Source organism: Argiope bruennichi, chromosome 2, assembly GCF_947563725.1.
Source record: "Argiope bruennichi chromosome 2, qqArgBrue1.1, whole genome shotgun sequence".
NCBI classification, from domain to species: Eukaryota; Metazoa; Arthropoda; class Arachnida; order Araneae; family Araneidae; genus Argiope; species Argiope bruennichi.
Window position 1 is genome coordinate 87,812,296 of NC_079152.1, and position 18,685 is coordinate 87,830,980.

The 18,685-nt window shown below is 26.4% G+C and overlaps 1 protein-coding gene across 3 annotated transcripts in view; it reads left to right on the forward strand.

The window, feature by feature from the left end:
* Positions 1–702: 702 nt before the first annotated feature.
* LOC129960015 (calmodulin-binding transcription activator 1-like) overlaps positions 703–18,685 on the forward strand; it is a 149,017-nt gene continuing 131,034 nt past the window's right edge. For all 3 annotated transcript variants that reach the window (XM_056073044.1, XM_056073021.1, XM_056073027.1), the window contains exons 1-3: positions 703–753; positions 8,996–9,111; positions 13,716–13,811. In XM_056073044.1, the coding sequence (XP_055929019.1) occupies positions 9,063–9,111; positions 13,716–13,811 (145 nt within the window). In that variant the 5' untranslated portion in view covers positions 703–753; positions 8,996–9,062. The remainder of the gene's footprint in view (positions 754–8,995; positions 9,112–13,715; positions 13,812–18,685) is intronic.

Below are 18,685 nucleotides of genomic sequence, written 5' to 3' on the forward strand. Positions count from 1 at the left end.
TAATTACAATTAAAAATTTTTATATTTAATTTTAAATTAATAATATGATTGAAGTAACAGATATTTGCAACAAATATTTAAAAATAACCATAGCAAAACTATTTGTTATTCAAAAAATCGTGGATTATGCATCTCTACTGATGAATAACGGCAGTAACAGAGGGGGGGGGGGAGAGAGTAAACCATAATATCTTGTTATTTTGACAACAAAACATTGATGGACAGCCAATAAAATATTTATAAGATACGAAAAAAAAAGAAAAAAGTAGTGATTTGAAACACAGCATGATTTTATAATTTTATTGTATAGATAATTTTTGCATGTTTATTTTTTTTTATTAAGTGAAAGTAGTCTTGATGATACATTTGTCAAAAATGTGCTATTCTTAGAGTTAATTTCTTCATTTAGTTCGAATTTTTTTATAAAAAAATTGATGATATTTATAACATTATCTTAGTAGAAAATATATGCAGGAGAAATATAATTGAAATTTGAAGTTCATGAAGCATTGCAATATGTGAAACTGGAGTATAAAAAGAAAAATGAAATGAACTATACCCTTATTATTTTGACAGTAGAAAACGAATTGGATTCCAATGGCTATTTAAAATACAGTTTATAAAGTAAAAATTTTATAAGTTCTGGATTCCAACCGAAGGAAGCATAAAAAGAAATCAGATTCTTAATAGTTATTTCAGTAACTGTGACCTTAACATTGCGTGTAGAAATTGTAAATATAGTGTTAAAGATAGGTAAAGATATCCTATTTTTTAAAATCATTTTAAAAGTATATATCTCATTTAAAACGTTTTATTGTAATACAAATAATCTATTGATTATTTCTATGTATCAAGATAATAGTTTTATTCTGTATGTTTGTTTGTACATTATCCTTTTCCCAGCTTTTGACAGACGACTGTCTTGTCCAGTATTACTTTCGGTATTCTATTTATAGTCTTTTTAGCACACTGTACCAAAATTGGGAATTATTTTAATACCTTTGTTATTTTAAAGACATTTATAGACATTATAAAGTGAAAAAGTAATACTAGATTTCTTAGTAATTGTAAAATTTAAATCGCATTCGAACCATCTGTCAGTACCTTCATATTTCATGCTATTAATAAATGATATAATCGGTATTCATTTACGAAATACTTTATGACTTTATTTAGCATAAAAAAGCGAAATATTTATGGAACTTATGATGAATAAAAATAACTATGGTGAAAGAGGTTTGTTTTAATATCTTTTAAATGGGATTTAAGAACTGTATACATGATGTTTAACTATCAGAAATGAAAAATTATATATATATGTAAACACCGGCACATTACTTTTAAATGTTTTAAAACTTTTTTGACGTTAATTATTGTAATTTTGAATATATTTTGTGAAAGTTATTGATATATAACTTGGAACATTTTGACTTTTAAATTCTTGTTTTAGTGTGAATTTTTTACTCTTCTTCACGTAATGGAAATGTTAATGTTGAATGTTTCTTAAATTTCAAAAACTCAAATATTAACAGTTGAAAAAATTACAGATCTTTTAAGAAAACAAAAATGCAAAAATTAATTATTTGATCAGTCAATACAGAAATGAAAATGCTTTTTATTTTGAAATCTAATATTGACTACACTAAAATTTCTAAATAAGCTAAGCTTGGAAGGCTGAAAAAGCTTATGAAAAAAAGAAAAAGGCAAATATTTTATGCTTTGCATTAGCCTTTAATAAAATATTATTTAATTTTTTTCATCTTCATATGTTTTAAATTAGTTTTTCTACTGATGAAATAAAATTAAACGGTTACATTTTAATTAAGATATATGTTCTTGAAATCAACTCAAAATTACAATTACATTTTGTTAATAGAATTAAAATTTTAATTCAGTTATTTGTCTTTTTTATGAATTGCTCTTATTTTTAGCAACTATGGATTTAATTTCTTTTACATTTTTTGCCCTTAATATTGGTATTAAAAAAAATTTGTTCAAAGTCTGTGTATCATAGTTTTTTTCTCCCTCTCTCTCTTTATATTACAGTGTAGAAGTTTTGCTATAATTTATAACTAATATATTTTATAAACAATTATAATTTATAAGTATTTATTTGAGTAATTTATGATATGTTGTAAGAATTTAAATATTTATAAAAATAAATAAGAATTTTATCAATTCGTTTCTTTAAAATTTTTCCTTTGCTTAGAAAAAAAGACTTTGTGAAATGTTCAATTTTATGATATTTTGCTCTAGAAAATATATTAATACAGAAATTTTCAAAAGGAAATATTTTTTTTAATGTAAATGGCAATTTCAGTAAAATACATTTTTAAACATTAACATTAAAATTCTCCATGTTATGAAAGGACAATAATTTATCATAAAACAAAATTGATAAAATTGAGTAGATTTTCTTTTTCGTATGAGATTGAAAAAAGAACTTATGGAATTTGCAGAGTATTAAAATATAGACTCACGATTTTCTATAAAAAGTTATTGCATGTAATATGTTTTTTATAAGTATGATTTTTTTTATAGCGCATGTGAATTCAAAAGCACTTATAATTGAACTAACAAATAAATTAATGAATAATAAATATATAAAATAATATACTGTATATTTAAAGGAATGATAATTTTTTAAGTTTGAAAACCTCATTTCTTGAGTTTGCATTTAATAAATATTTAATTAGTTATGATATTGTTAGTTAGTTAATACATATTTTTGAAAATTGTTTATTCATTGAATTTTTCATTTATAGTCTGCATTAATAATAAAAATAAATGTGTGTATGTTGGTACTCTGCAAGCTACACAGTTTGGTCTAATGATAAAAAATTTGGCACATTCATAATATACAGGATAAGAATGTGCATCTTGGAGAATTTTTTTTAATTAATAAAAAATTAAGCTGAAGTTTGGCATTTTTCCACCATAACTTCTGAAAATATTATTGCTTAAAAATAAATTTTATACTGTTTAAAAATTTTAAAAATTGAATTTTTAATGATACCAATTTATTAGACATGTGAATTGTTCCTAAATTTTTGCTATTTTCTGATTTTTTTATTGTTTAATTTCCAACAATGCATTACATTGTTGTCCTAGGATTCAAACTCTTTTCAGTGTTTTATCAACTATCTGATTGCCTGATTTTCTTTCATTTTTGAAAGCTATAATTCAGTAGTAATGAGATAATTTACAGGGCATAGCCTATATATATTTGAAAAATTGAAGTTACAGTATGGAAAATTTAAAAAGATGAACTGGATATTTACATTTTTAATATTGCTATAATATTATGGGACTCATCTCCATGATAAATGTTCATGAACACAATAAACAAAACATATATCAGAGACAATTAAAATAGATGGTTTTGATGTCTAATAGTTTGGCAGAATCATGATCCTGAAGTTATGTCTGTATGATTTAAATAAAATTTCTTGGCAAACAGCTGATCACCAATGGCAAGTAGATTAAATAGGTCTGATTTGCTTTAAAATAAGTCAAGTACTGAATGAGCGTATATAGGACATTTAAAATAGTACAATTTTAATGCTTGAAGGAGGAATTATAGATTTAGGGGAATTATAGATTTGAAAATATATCTGTAATGATTTAACTGAAATTAAGTAAAACCAATATCCTTGTGAAACATATGGTTACCAAAGGCAATTAGTATTGATTAAAAATAAAAAAAGCTTAATTTGCTTAAAAGATCATATTAATTTGATTAAATATTAATATTGGCTTAAAATTTAAATTATTGCATTTCTTGATTACACAATAATTTATTTGATAGTGAAGATTGTGGTCTGGATGAAATGACTTGAAGACACATGTTGTCTTTTATGTGGTTTATTGGTAACATTTATAACAAAAGGCACATAATTACGCCATAGTGTAGTAGGCCTAGAGATCTACACATAAAATTTCTCGGGAGAGAGAGAGAGCCGAGATCACACTCCCCCTAGTACAGGAGTCAAGTTCCCTTCTACTGGAAAAAAAATATATACTAACAACAACAGTGAGACCACGTGATATTTACATGATTGGCAGCTAGCTCCGCCCAGGAAGATCATGTTGTTAGCTGAATTCTTAATATAAAATGGTAATATAAATAAATGAAATATTTCTCATAAAATAAAAATTATTTTAGTAATTCTTAGTATAGTTCTTATTTAAAAATTTTCATGTTTTAGATTCATTTTTACTAAGAATTTGTGAAATAGAATTATTCTCTTTAAACTGGATGACATTGAGTGAAGGCAAATTAAGTGATGATCAATACTATAACATTTTTGAAAAAAAGATAAAATCAGCAAATATTTGGAATTCTCATGATTTAATTTTAATAAAACTTGCACAGAATTGTATCTTAATTTCATTCAGAAAACTGAATCTTCATTTTTTTTCGTACTAAATTAATATGCCAACATTTTCCTTACTAAACTAATATGCTAACATTTTATATTGATAGTCTTTTTACATCTCCTTTGTTTTATATTAAGAATTATTTTTTATAAGTTAAAAATCTATATATTGAGTGTTATTTTGGTTGGAAAGTTATAATTTATTCATAATTTGATTTCTAAATCTTGATTTTCAAAATTCTTCAGAGTCCAAGAAATCAAAGCATCCAAATTATTTTAAAAAGAATAAAAGGTAAAGCAATTTTGTTTACCTTTCCCCAGTAGAAAATAATAATAATAATAATGAAGGTTTTATTCTTTTGGCAAGGCATTTTTCCTACTTTTTTATTGCTTATTAACTTCACAGTTCATTTGATTTCAATTCACAACTATTATTTCCTCAAAAGTATTTCAGAAAATTGTCATTATATCACAAAATCTTTCAACTGTGTGAAATTTAAACAAACATTTTATTATGGAAACTTAATTAAATTTTTGAGGACTTCAAAGAAGTCTTTTCCCAATTTTCATTTGTTAGTTTTTCTTGTAAAATTTTCAAGTTTCTTATTATATTTACATCCTTGATTGAATTTTGCCTTGAGTATGAAAAAGTCAGAGTTCTGAATTATTTGAATATTTGGTTGCTTGTTTGTATCTATGAATAAAGTTGTTCGAGATTATAATGTTAATCATAAATCATTATTTGTTATAATCTCTGAGCATATTATATAAGAATGTTTTATAATGCGGTTTTAACTTAATAACATTCCATGTGAATTTATTGTAGATAAAATAATCATTAATGTAATGAATTCATAAAGATTAGAAAATTACTTAGCGTATAATATATGTATTTATTTCAACACTTCTATTTCTTATTCTTCATTTTAATTTTTTGTATTAGGATTTTTTCAATCTGATTCAAATCTTTTTATTTTTTAATCGTTTTTGTATTAAATTAAAAAAAATGATAGAGATTTCTGTGTCTAAAATATAACTAAAATTGAGCTAAATAATTTATTTTGAGACGTAAAAGAATATACATCAAATGATGTTGAAAAGTTCCAAAATTTAATTTTCATAATCATTTGTAAATTGAATTTATTTATTTGAACTTCTTAATGCATAATTCAGTAGTTTTCAAATTTCTTTAATTTTAAATTAATGAGTGCAGTATTTAAAAATTATTGATGTTCATTTGAACCAAATAAATAAAAACCTCAATTAATTTTTAACATTTTAAGAAACCCTTAATTGTACTATTTATCAAGTTTGCCTTCTATCTATTAGTATTATTTTTTTTAATATTTGTTATTTTTCCTAATTTAACTTCAGTTGGTTTGATTTTTTCTTTAAATTTATTGCATTGTTATTCAAATTGTAATATTGTAATTAAGTATGTAGCAAAAGATACTTTTTAATATATTAATCTGAAGTAGTCATCTTTGAATCTGATTTATTTTTTAAAAAAATATTCAACTTCTTACCTGTTAATTAATAACCTGTTCTTGCCTGTTTTTTGATTATCAATCTGCTACCAAACTATATTGGAAATTAATTATTGAAGATAATAATTTTTATTTTATTAAAAATGAAATTAAACCAAATTGTAGTTTTATCTTGCCATCTTTTCCTTAGCTTTTTAATTAATTTTTTCCCTTTAACTTGTTAAATAATGCAATTAAATTTTTGGTTTAATAATTTTAAATTGTGTAGACGAAATTCGTAAATGAGACATTTCTGAATATTATTGAAAAATATTTCCCGTTTGTCCATTTTAAAGAAATCTAATTCAATGTATTTTTTAAAATATCAAAGTTAATTTATATTTTATGAAGAATTATAGATTTAACCATTGGATTAATTTAAAGAGGAAAATAACATCCTAATCATAATAATCATTACATTTTGACATAATCATTTATATTTAAATGAAAAACAGAAGATAGTCTTTCTTATTTTCTTTGTTGCCTGCAAACAAATTATTTGTTGGATTAAGAGAATGAAATCTTGCTTTTGATATCTAAATATTTTAATTTATTATGTGTACAGTTATTTACATTCAAATAGTTATATGTGAAGTGTTTTTAATTGGCTTGCAGTTTAGATTCTTACCATTAAATATCAGCAATAGAAATGTTTGAAAAACATTTTAATACTTATTTCACTAAATTTCAAAGCTGGTATAAGGAGTAGCTAGTAAGAGTAGAAAAATAAATATTTATTATATATATTATTCACATTTTATGCAAAAATATGCAAACTCTAAAAATATTAAGCATTATTAATTTCTGTCAAAAGCAATGATAGATAAAAAATAATAAACTTTATATCAAGGAAATTTCTGGTAGAATTTTATTTGAAATTCAAAGAGAATAACATGGTAATATTTAGAAAATAATGAAAACATAGGCAACAATCCCTTGCATAAATTTTGAAAAAAATCATGATTTAAAGAAACATTTGAAATAGACAAAAAACAAACAAACATCGAATTGAAATGCGTTTTTCTAGTTTTACAAATTATGGACATAAATGCAAGGAGAAATCTAGTTAAATTGGGAAAAATCTAAAATTAAAGATTCTAGATGATTTCATGATTTTTTTTCATAAAGATCATTACTATCTTTTATATTCCTAATTCATTTGACTTAAATTGTGAAATTTTAATATCTGAATATAAAATTGCATGGTACAAAAATATGTCAGATTTGCCTAGATTAGATAACATGTGATTGTAGGTATGTAGAATTATAATTAATATCTTAACACTTTTAGCTCTGTGAATTAAAAAGTTTTTGGGTGAATAATCTAATTCTGATAATTAGTGAGAATCATGGCAAGAAAAATAAATAATATTATAAAAGGAGTAATTATAACCTGAAAACACAGTTGAAGGAATTCTGTTGCTGTTCTTGATAAGTACTAAACTTAATTATTGCTCTTATCTTAGAATTAATCATTACTTCACTTTTTCCATTTCTTTTCAATTCAGAATTGAATAATTTGAAGAATTTTGTGTTATAATTTCCAGCAGATGTGTAGAATGCCTTGTTTAATAAAATAAACTGCTTCAAATTTTAAGTAATATGAAGCAGTTTTTGTTTCTTGATTCTTAGGCTGCTTTTCCAGCAATTGAAAGAACCTCGCAGTGAAACAACTTTTACAGAGTTAAATTAGTTTTCAGTTAAATAATGAAGGATTGTTTCTGAAGGGATAGATGTTAGGTTTTCCAGCAAATTAAAAAGGAGTTATAACAGTTTCCTGTTGAATAATAGAGATGGGTTACTGCAGATTATAAATGAAACACATCTCTGACTACGTACCATTGCTCATTTCTTACCTATTTTATATAAAACCAAATTTTGAAAGTATTTAGATTTTAATATTCTGAACACATTGTTAAATATGGATTTTTTTAACGCAAATTTTATTCTACAAAGTTATTTTTCAGCCACCTCTCACTTTTATTTGCAAAGCAGCTAACAATTAAGATTTTTTTAACAGTTTGAGTACAAATTATTCATGTTAAAAGGAAATGTAATTAAAAACAAATTGGAAAAATAATTTAGAAATTCTTCCAAATTCTTTTATTTAAGGTGAAAAAAAAATAAAAAATGTAAGGGTGAGGTGCATATAATTGATTTTTTAACTGAAACTTTTTTTAGCACCATGAATATAAAATCACAAGTTTCGATTTGGAGAATAAGCAATAAGAATTTAAGGAAAAATTTGATGAATATTCATATATTTCTGTTCACATGTTTATTAGAATTAGCACAGATTTTATTTGAAAATTTTTCTTGATTTAAATTTGCTTTTTTTTTTTTTTTTTTTTTTTTGCATATTTACAGTTGTTTGCATAATCTTTCTGGGTTTTTTTTAGATCAAACTGGAAGTTTTTTTTTTGTCAGACTATCTGTCATTGTGAAAAGTACTAAAAGCACATAATAAGCTAATGGATTTCCACTAAGCAATTTTCCTTCTTTTACTGCTTGATTATGTTTTCCTGTATTTTTATACTAGAGATTGAATCATTTTTTTTATCAAGATAATATTATATTAATTATGATTTAAATTTTTATTAAGATTCTTTTTTATCAGGATGTGAGACTTTTTTTCCAAAAGGAAATAATATTAAATAATTGGATTCTTTTATGCAGTATTTTAAAATTTCATAAGAAAATGAAAATTGATTGAATCTTTTGAAAACTCCAAGAAGTCCTTATACAACTCCCTAGAGACTTTGCCTTGTATAAAGCTACAGAGCATGACTGGCAATGCATAAAGCTATATATTTGTTTATAAATGTTAATATTGAGTCATTCCTTTTTACTTTAAATCAAGCCTTTCAATGCAAAATTGAATTTTTTGAATTGAATTGAACAAAGTAAAAATTGAATTGAACAAAGTATATTACTAATATTTTTATTTTAACAGAAAATTAATCATTGACATATTGGTATTTTTACATTAAGTTATATTTACATGTTTTTTATAGTAATTAGTAGATGACAAAATTTCAGAATTATTTGATGTAAATATGTGATTTAGTTTAAAGAAGGATATCTTTTCAGATTTACGAGTACACTTGCCTATTTTGCTTTAATCACTTATTGCTATAAAAGTAGGCATGGCTGACTAATGTCTAATACAAAGCAAGCAAAGCTTCCTACAAAGAATGTTATACAAGGTATGTAAACTTGTATCTTATTTTGTGCCAACTTAATTTAAAATTATAATTAAATTATATCATATGATGAGCTTTTTTTTCCTTCTTGCCCAGTTGTTTAGATTTTTAAATCAATATGCTTTATTTTCATATGGAATTTTTCTTTCTTTTTATTCTTTTCTAAAATGTTGAATAATTAAATAATTTTCTATATATATTCACATTAATAGAATTTTAAGAATGCAATTCAGTACTGATTTCTATCTCTTTTTTTAATAGATAGTCAAACTTCTCTCTCTCTATATATATATAACTTGCAAATTCTTGGAATAAAATTAAACATATAGAAATTTGGATAAATGGAGTTACAGATTGTAAATTTTTATCATTGTTTTTAATTTGAAAAGGCTTGAACTGTCAAACTTATTTTATAAGTATACAAATATGTGTGAGATTTTCAATCTTGCTTACAATGTACTAGAAAATGCAACTTTTTTTTTACAAAAAGAAAAATTAATTTTTTTGGATGTAATAATTCCTAATGTAATAGTCTCTAATGCTGAATTCATTTCAAATAATGTCTTATTTTATCAAAAGAGGTAAACATATTTTCAGCAGATTTATGAATTTAAGGTTAAAAAGTCTCATTCCAATTTAAAAAAAAAAAAAGAAAAAAGGATTTGTAATGTTGAAGTTAAAAATACCACTGATTCATCAGCAGTATTTTTTTCTTTTCTGTACATGTCATCTTACATCTCAAAAATTTCTATTGCTGTAAAAATAAGTGAATGTTTTTATATTATTTCTTATGAAAAAATCTGTGAGCATACATAGCTGTTTAAGTCTTTGTGTTATGTATAGAAATTTCTAATAAATGATAGATCATTTTATGAGGATTTGATGGTATAATAACAATTATCTCTTAACACATTGATGAATAATAGTACAACCTAGGTGGCAGTGCCTGCTGAGACACTACTCAATTTCATACATCACTTATGGCATAACATTACAATGCATAATTATGAAATTATGTCATATGACAGAACTGATTAAGTTGTTTATGTTGTAAGGGGTTCTGTCGTATCATTTTCATGAGGGTGTATTGTCCATCAACATGTTAATTTTGAATTCATAGCTACTGAATTTTAAAATTTAGGGTTAAAGCTGAAATCATTGCACTTTTTCATAAGGATTATAATGCAGAAAATCCAGTATTGCAGAATAAATAAAAGGAAATATTATTCAATATGAATTACTCCAAGTATATACAGGTAGTTATCAAAATAATGAAAACACCACAAATGAATACAAGAATCTTTATTATTAAGGCATAGGGTCAGCTCTGGCACATAATACAACTTATATTAACTGATGAATTGAATCTTACAAGTCTGAGTAGTGTTTAAAGGAATGGTACCATTCATAATGGATATGTTGTGAATATTCTAGGAAAGATATTAATATGAGGGATATCGATTCTAGACGGAATGCCCTAAAATTGACCATAATGGTTAAATTATGTTGAGGTTTGGGGACTGTGCAGGTTAAGGTAGATGCTTCACTTCATCCTCATATTTATGAAACCATGAAAGTCCTGTTGCATGAATAGGAGCATTATTATCCTAGAAAATTCTGTCTCGTGTAGGAAGCAAAATTTATATCATTGGATGGACCTGGTCAATTAAAACTTCTCTATACTTCTGCTCAGTGGTCTTTCCTTTCAGGGTTATGATTGAGTAAGCTGAAAACCATAATACAGTTGTTCATATCATGACTAATCCACCTCCATGCCTGTTAGTTGGAAGGAGAAAATAAGGATAATGCATTTTGCAGGTGTCCACCAAATTTGTACTTAACTTGTTTTGGGGAAAAGTGCAGAAGGTAATTTGTCTGACCATATAACTATCTTCCATTTGTCAGCTAACCAGGTTTTGTGGTTATGGCATCACTATAGATAATGTTTGGTATTAAAATTTGTGACAAATGGCTTGTGAATTGCTGCTGTACCATAAATTTTCTGTTTATGTAGATGTCTCCCAACTGTAATTAATGACACTTAGAGAATCCTGATGCTCATTGAGCTCTGTAAACACTTTGCTTTCATTGTTTTTCTTTAGAACTACAATCTACTTCAATACCCTTTGGTCTCTTTCACTCAGCTTCTTTTATCCATTATTTTGCTTTATCGAGCTTGTCTGGCTGCACTATACTTACACTGTCATAACTTTACATTCCCTGCACCTAGAAATGACTGGAATGTTTCAGTCTTAGTTGCTGCATCAAGTCAAGCTCCTACAACTTGGACTCTTTGAAAGTTTGTAAGTTCTGATATTTTATGCTTTTGAGAAAAATCCAAGACTTATACAACTTTACTAAAATTATCGTATACTGCCATGTTATATACTTTCCATATTGAAAAAACATAACTGCTAGCTAACATGATATTTTAATGTTTACAGGTGCATTCTTAGATATTGCATTTATTCAAAGTATTTTCAGCATGAACATTTTTTATTTTCATGAAAGAAAAACTTTTTGGCATTTTGTTTATTGACATTTATTTTTAAAAAATTGGTTAAGATTTATAATTTTAATACTTATAGTGAACAATGTTGGTTGTGTAAGCATTTTATCGTGTTTGTATAGTATAAAGTGCCCTTGCTATACTTTATGTTATAATTTGTAATGTCTATATTTTTTTCAAACATTTTTTTACTGTTTATAAAAAATTGAAGTTAATTATAAAGTAACCTCCTTAAATTGCTGGGGAGAAAAGTTAATATTAAGGATAAATAAATTACTAAGCTTTGAGTCTTTAAGTATGATGAAGAAAGAAGTTTTATAAAATTGTCAGTACAAAGTCAAACTCAACATAATATAATGGTTTATTGGATTAAATTCATTTGCTCTTTTATTATAGTAATTTTAAAATTTGATAATGATTTGCTAAAGAATTTTTAGGAATTGTTTCATTTATGAATAATTTATCATTTGATAAATTTATTTTCTATAGATATTGTTGTGTATAAAATGAAATATTAATAATTAAAAATATAAACGTTAGAAATATGCAGGCTTCTTTCATTTGCATATTTAATAGTTAGAAGAACTACATAATTTTGTTTTAAAGTAAAGCAGTTTATATTTCTTTTTACGATAAAAGTTATTTCAATTCTTTTGATGTTTATTAAATATTATTATACTTATTAGTAGTTCATCATTTAATATCATTCTTTCTAAATTTGCTGCTTTTCTTATAAATAATTTATTCATAATCACTGATTTGGGCGATGAACTTAAGTTATTGATTAATGGAAATATTACAATCTTATGTAATTATATCTTGGATTGAAAAAAAAAGAGTAGATTATCATTGTATAATAATATATTTTTACTTTTTCATGGGTGTTAAACAATGCTACTTTATTAAACTGCTGTATAATGTTTCTACTTTTCTTATAAATTTTGCTGCATTCATTTTTTAAAGTAAATATTAATGAAGGAAATTCTTGCTTTTATATGTTAATGTAGTTGTTGCTTTGGAAAGGGTATAACTATGAAAACCCTGAGAATTGCATGAAATTGGTAGATAAAAAATACTTTTGTAGAATCCTGCAAAAACTAAATATCAGCTAATATTTGTGTATTGAATTATGAAACAATTAATTGCACCTGAGATTGTTGTTAGATTACAAAGAAATAGTAAAAAGTTTATAATTAAAAGTTGCAAAGTAGGCAATATCTGAAGTGATGTAAGTTCTGTACAGTCTTTTCAAAATAAACATGCGCTATAAACTTGAAATGCACAATTTCGGCGTTTCTATGTTATATATGTTGAAATGTGCCAAGTTTCAATATATATTTGTAAAAGAGCTTCTGGCTTTTTTTATGATATTGTTATGAGAATCTTGTGCTTTTTCATCCCTCACATAAAATATCTGATACACATTAGAGTTGTATTTAATGCATTAATATATTAATTTTGAAATGGTAAGAAAAGTTAAGAAGCATGAAGTAATAGTAATTGAGAAACTCTTATGTGCATTATAATTGCTATTGTGGTGTTGAAAGCTTTTGGAGAAGGTCTTTTTCCAGCTTTTCTGACCATGCTTAAAATTACAAAAATAGCTCTTATATAGCTTCAAAGTGAAAAATAAATGCCCAATGAAACCTAAAATAAGTGTTTAAAATGTAAACAAAACTTTATATTCTAACCCACTGCACTACATAAAAAAAATGGTGAAATTAGCTTTTTAAAGTATCTGAATTTTGCCTTCAAATCATTATCAGTTTAAGAATTTCTGCTACAGGCTGTGATATATTGGAAAGCAGGATTAATTTTTTTCATTCCAGTCAATTTAATTATTTCATAATTTTTTAAAATAAGAATTCAAAATTAATTCAGATGATAAGCATATCAAAAGAGGAATAAGTGATGATTAAAAATAATTCTATTGTTTCCTAAATCAATTTCATTTTTGATCAGGGATTCAAAATTGATTTAGATCATCACATACTTTTTACAATTTATAATATTTTCTCCTTGGTTTATCAGATATAAAGGCAGAGTTTTTATATGCCAAATCAAATTATTTGTTTAAATATCTTTCTTTTCCAAATAGGTACACTATTTGCAACTCCTGCACAGTTAAGGCAGTGGGCAATATTAAAGCCAACATCTAATTCTACTCCACCTCAACCTTCTCCTAATTCAAAAGGTAATTTTGAGTAATTCCTCGTAACTTTTTAGGTAGCACCCTTATATATATATTAAATAAGATTGTAACCTCATGCACATAATATATAAAGATATGCTTATCTGGCTTAGGAAAAGAAAAAAAAAAAAAATGCGAAAAGTGAAAAACTGAATGTATGAAAAAATAGCATTAAACTTTCTTTTTTTAAGTCATCAAATATACAGGGGAAAAAAAATGGATAGATGAAAACAAAGTTGTTTTTTGTAAGCTATTTAGTTAAGTTTTCTCTTTGTTTAGAGAGATAAGTAAATTATATTCCGCTTTTGAAGCAAAATGCTTTGATCAATATTTGGAATGTTTGACTTCTGCTTAGTAATTTTTTTTTATACAGGTGGTTTCCAAAATAATGGAAACACCTGTGAATAAAAGTGACATTTTGGAACGCTCTTTGTAAGCATTAAAATATAATAGACAACAGTTTTTTTTTTAATAAATTGAAATGTATATATCCTGGTAGTATGTGTTAGCTTTATTAAAGTTTTGTAATTCTTGGATTTTTTCAAAAGCGTAAAATGTTGAACCTCTCAGATTTTCAAGGATGCCAAATTGTAGGAGCCTGTCTAGCTGTAGCAAGTGTGACCGAAACATTCTAACTTTTAGGCATTTCTAGAGGTATGGTGTCTAATACACACAGCATACACACAGCGTGGCAAGAGAAGCTCGGTAAAGCAAAATAGTGGGCGGAAAGAGAAGTTCAATGAAAGAGACTGACGGGTATTGAAGGGGATTGTAATATCTAAAAAGCTAACAGCTACAGCAAAAGTGATTGCAGAGCTCAGTACCCATCTAGATTCTCCAATGTCAGTGACTACAGTTAGAAGGCACCTTCATAAATAGAATATTTATTGCAGAGCAACAACTCCCAAGCCACTTGTCACAGATGTTAATGGCAAAAGTCGTCTACAGTGGTGTCACACTCACAAAGCCTGGTCGATTGATAAATGGAAGAAAGTAATATGGTTTGGCAAATTATGTTTCACACTTTTCCCAACAACAGGACGAGTGCATGTTTGGAGGACATCTACTCAAGCGTATGATTGTGATTATCTCCTTCCAACTGTCAGGCATGGAGGTGGATCTGTCCTGATATAGGCAGCCATGTTTTGGTTTTCTGCTGGACCAATTGTAACCTTAAAAGGAAGGATCACTGAGGAGAAGTTTAGAGAAATTCGTGTTACAGAATTGATTCACAGTGGCTTTGAGAAGTCCCAAACCACAGGTGCACTTTTTCTGGACGTAGCCAAAGCCTTTGACAAAATTTGGCACGAAGGGCTTTTATTCAAGTGCATGCGACTTGGATTTTCGGCGCAATTTGTCAAAATTTTACGCTCGTACCTACTTTCTCGTAATTTTCGGGTACGAGTTAACGATGTAATTTCTTCCCCCAGACCAATCCGAAGCGGTTGTGCGCAAGGAAGTTTACTCTCTCCAACTCTTTTTAACATTTATGTTAACGATCTACCTAGAGCTAGCAATTGTCACTTAGCAATTTTTGCAGACGATACCGCCATTCTTACACAGCATAGGGACCCAAACATAGTCATATCAAACATTCAACAGTACATGACCATTTTGCAGTGCTGGCTCATCGGCTGGAAAATAAAAGTCAACCCAAGTAAATGCGCGTGCCTCCTGTTTACTAAAAAAGTAAATATGCCTGACCTAGCCCCTATCCAAATTTTTGGCCAACCCGTCCCCTTTGTAAATGAATACAAATACTTAGGGTTAATTTTAGACGCAAAATTAAGCTTTAATAGTCATATTAAAGCAGCCCTCACCAAAGCTACTAGAACGAGTGTTAAACTCAACAGCTTAATTTCTCCTAGGAGTAAGCTATCGATTAGGCTCAAGCTTCTGCTCTACAAAGCTATTTTAAGACCAATAATGATGTACGGCTCCCAAATATGGGGGGCGACATCAGCCACAAACATTAAGAGGTTGCAAGTTTTTCAAAATAGGCACCTGATGAAGATTGTTGACGCCCCCTGGTATATCAGGAGAAAGATCTTACATGACGATCTCAAAATTGAACCTGTTTCGGAATTTATTAGAAGAACATCAATAAATTTCTTCGAAAAACTGCCCCAGATTCGTAACAAGTTACTTAATCTACCTGCTTATGATCCTGCAGTACCCAGCTCTAGGAAAAGACCTAGAGCTGCAATAGACAATGTCTATGTAAATTTCCCCTCAGTTAAAAAACTGAGAATTAATTAACTCTGTTACCAATCTGGTGGATTAAATTTTTCAAAATTATTTGTTTTGGCCTCAGATAGCTACGATGAGCTACACGCGTGAAATTCCTTGAAATTTTTCCTTCAGAAAGTTTAGTTCCAAAAAAGCCCCAATAGTTAAGGCACGTGCAACGTAATTCCACTAAAGTTCTATTTTACCCCATAAATAATATAAATATTATTTTTTAAATTAATTAATTGTATCAAAAATTATAATAATATGAATTAAATACCAAATTTCATGACGTTAGAGCTTTATTGCGCTCGTCCAAACTAGTTCAATTAATTTTAACTTTTCCCTAAACTAACAAATTAAAGTATCTATTCCAAATTATGATGTGGAGGTGCTCGTGACCACTTTGTCACATCGCGGAACTCCGAAACATCACGACGTTGCCGTTGCCGTTAGAGAAATTTTTACTGACTAGGTCCATCTTATGATACAAACTTTGTTTCCTACAAGAGAGGGGATTTTCTAGGATGATAATGCTCCTATTTATGCAACAGGACTTATTTAATCATGGTTTGTTGAAGTTAAACATCTACCTTGGTCCGCACACTCAACCACCTCAATATAATTGAACAATTATGATCTATTTTAGAGCATTCAATACGGAATCAATATCCTCCACCGGCATCTTTCCCAGAACTTTTAAAATATCTCCAGGAAGAATGGTACAATATTTCTCAACACACTATTCAACAATTGTATGAAGTGATTCCTAAGCGAACCCAAGCTGTATTATAATGCCAAAGGCGGTACTATACCATACTAATATAGGATTCTTTATAAATATAAGGTGTTTCCATTATTTTGATAACCACCAGTATATTCTAACTTTTTTGTTCAATCTTCTCAATTTTTCAAAATTATTAATTTTTCTTCAAAATTTTTATCATTTTGAAAAAATTAATAAAATATTGTTATTTAAGATATTTACCATTGTAATTCATTGCAAATATTCAAACCATTGATAGATAGTTTGGTGCAAGTAGATAGTTGTTGGGAATCACATTTGAATCATATGGCAGCCAATGTATTTATTCTTTCTACATTCTCTTTGAATTGCCGTTTTAGTTTTATTTATTGTTTTCATTTATTGAAATTTTTAACCTTTAATAATAAATAATTCCTAGTCAAGAAAAGCAGTTATAAGTAACATATAATGTACAAAAAAACTTATGAAGCAAACTTATAAGAAGCATTTTGACTTATTAATTTAATAATATGTTAATGTTGATTAACTTTATTGTAGTTTATTTAATAATAATAATATAATAATGGGATATTTATTTTATAAATCTCCCATTTTTATATTGATGAATTTTTTTTTTTAAGTAATGAGAAATAAAATTTGAATAATTTAGACTAATGAACTTAAATAATTTTGTAGTTTTATATTTTATCAGTAATTTATATTTTTAGACACAGGCCATTTAGAGTATTTTACTTTTATATAATACACTCTTGCATGCTGTGAAAAAAGTTTTTATTGGCATTTAAAACTTCTTATTATATTTTTGTGCATACATATTGCTGCAGAGTATTGCCATGAAAAAAGTTTCAAAACTTTCAGAAGCTGGTCAGCTACTTTAAATTCTGAGTTGAAATAAAAAGTTTTTTCTATATTTATATATATTTTTTGAAGTTACTATCAAATAGAAAGATTTAATTGTCTTAAATTAGATATTATCCGTTGCATTATTGCACACTTTTACAGATTTTTTTTTTGTTTAGTTTCATTTTTTCTATGTTTAGTTAAGAGAAATAACTTTTAGAGATTCTGGATTTAAATCAAATTTTTGCTCTCTGCATTTAAATTCGCATTGTCCTGCACCATTAATTTTCTGTATACCCAGATGAATATTAGTTGTCAACCAGGCGCAGGTTACTGATGATTAAGTTGTTATTAATGTTGGGCACTTTTTCTGGACATTGTTGGTAATGATTGAATGTCCTTAAAAGTTTTAGAAATATCATCTTCATTGAATTTCTCTACCTCATATTTTATTTTATAATTACAATAACCTTTTCCCCTTCATGGCATTATTTTATATCAAAATCTGGATGCTTTAAAATTTTTTTCATTAATATTAATATATTTAAAAAAATAGCTAAAAATTCACACACATAAGCAGATACATAGCATATAAACAACTGGCTCCCTTTTTTACCTTAATAGCCATCAATAGTTAAAGCAAGTAAAAAGAAAATGACATAATATTGGCTTTCTGAATGCTTTCAGGAGTAATTCTATGGACCACTGATTATAAGCATGCCTACATCATTTGTATACTTATTTAAAAATAATTTTAACATTTTGCAAATGATAAATATTATTTGTTAAATTTTATTTTTAAAAAAAATTACCTTCCTTGCAATATATTATATTATTTGAAAAATAAGTACAATTAAGTGGAATTTGAAAAATAAGTGAAATGACAAATTAATGGTTATTTTCGCAAAAGGTTTGTAAAATTTTGATTAATAATATAGGCATAAGATTGTTGTATTTTTAAATATAAATATATCTCATAAGATACATGTATTGTTACTGTTTGTAAATTTATTGTAATATTAAAAATATATCATTGATATAG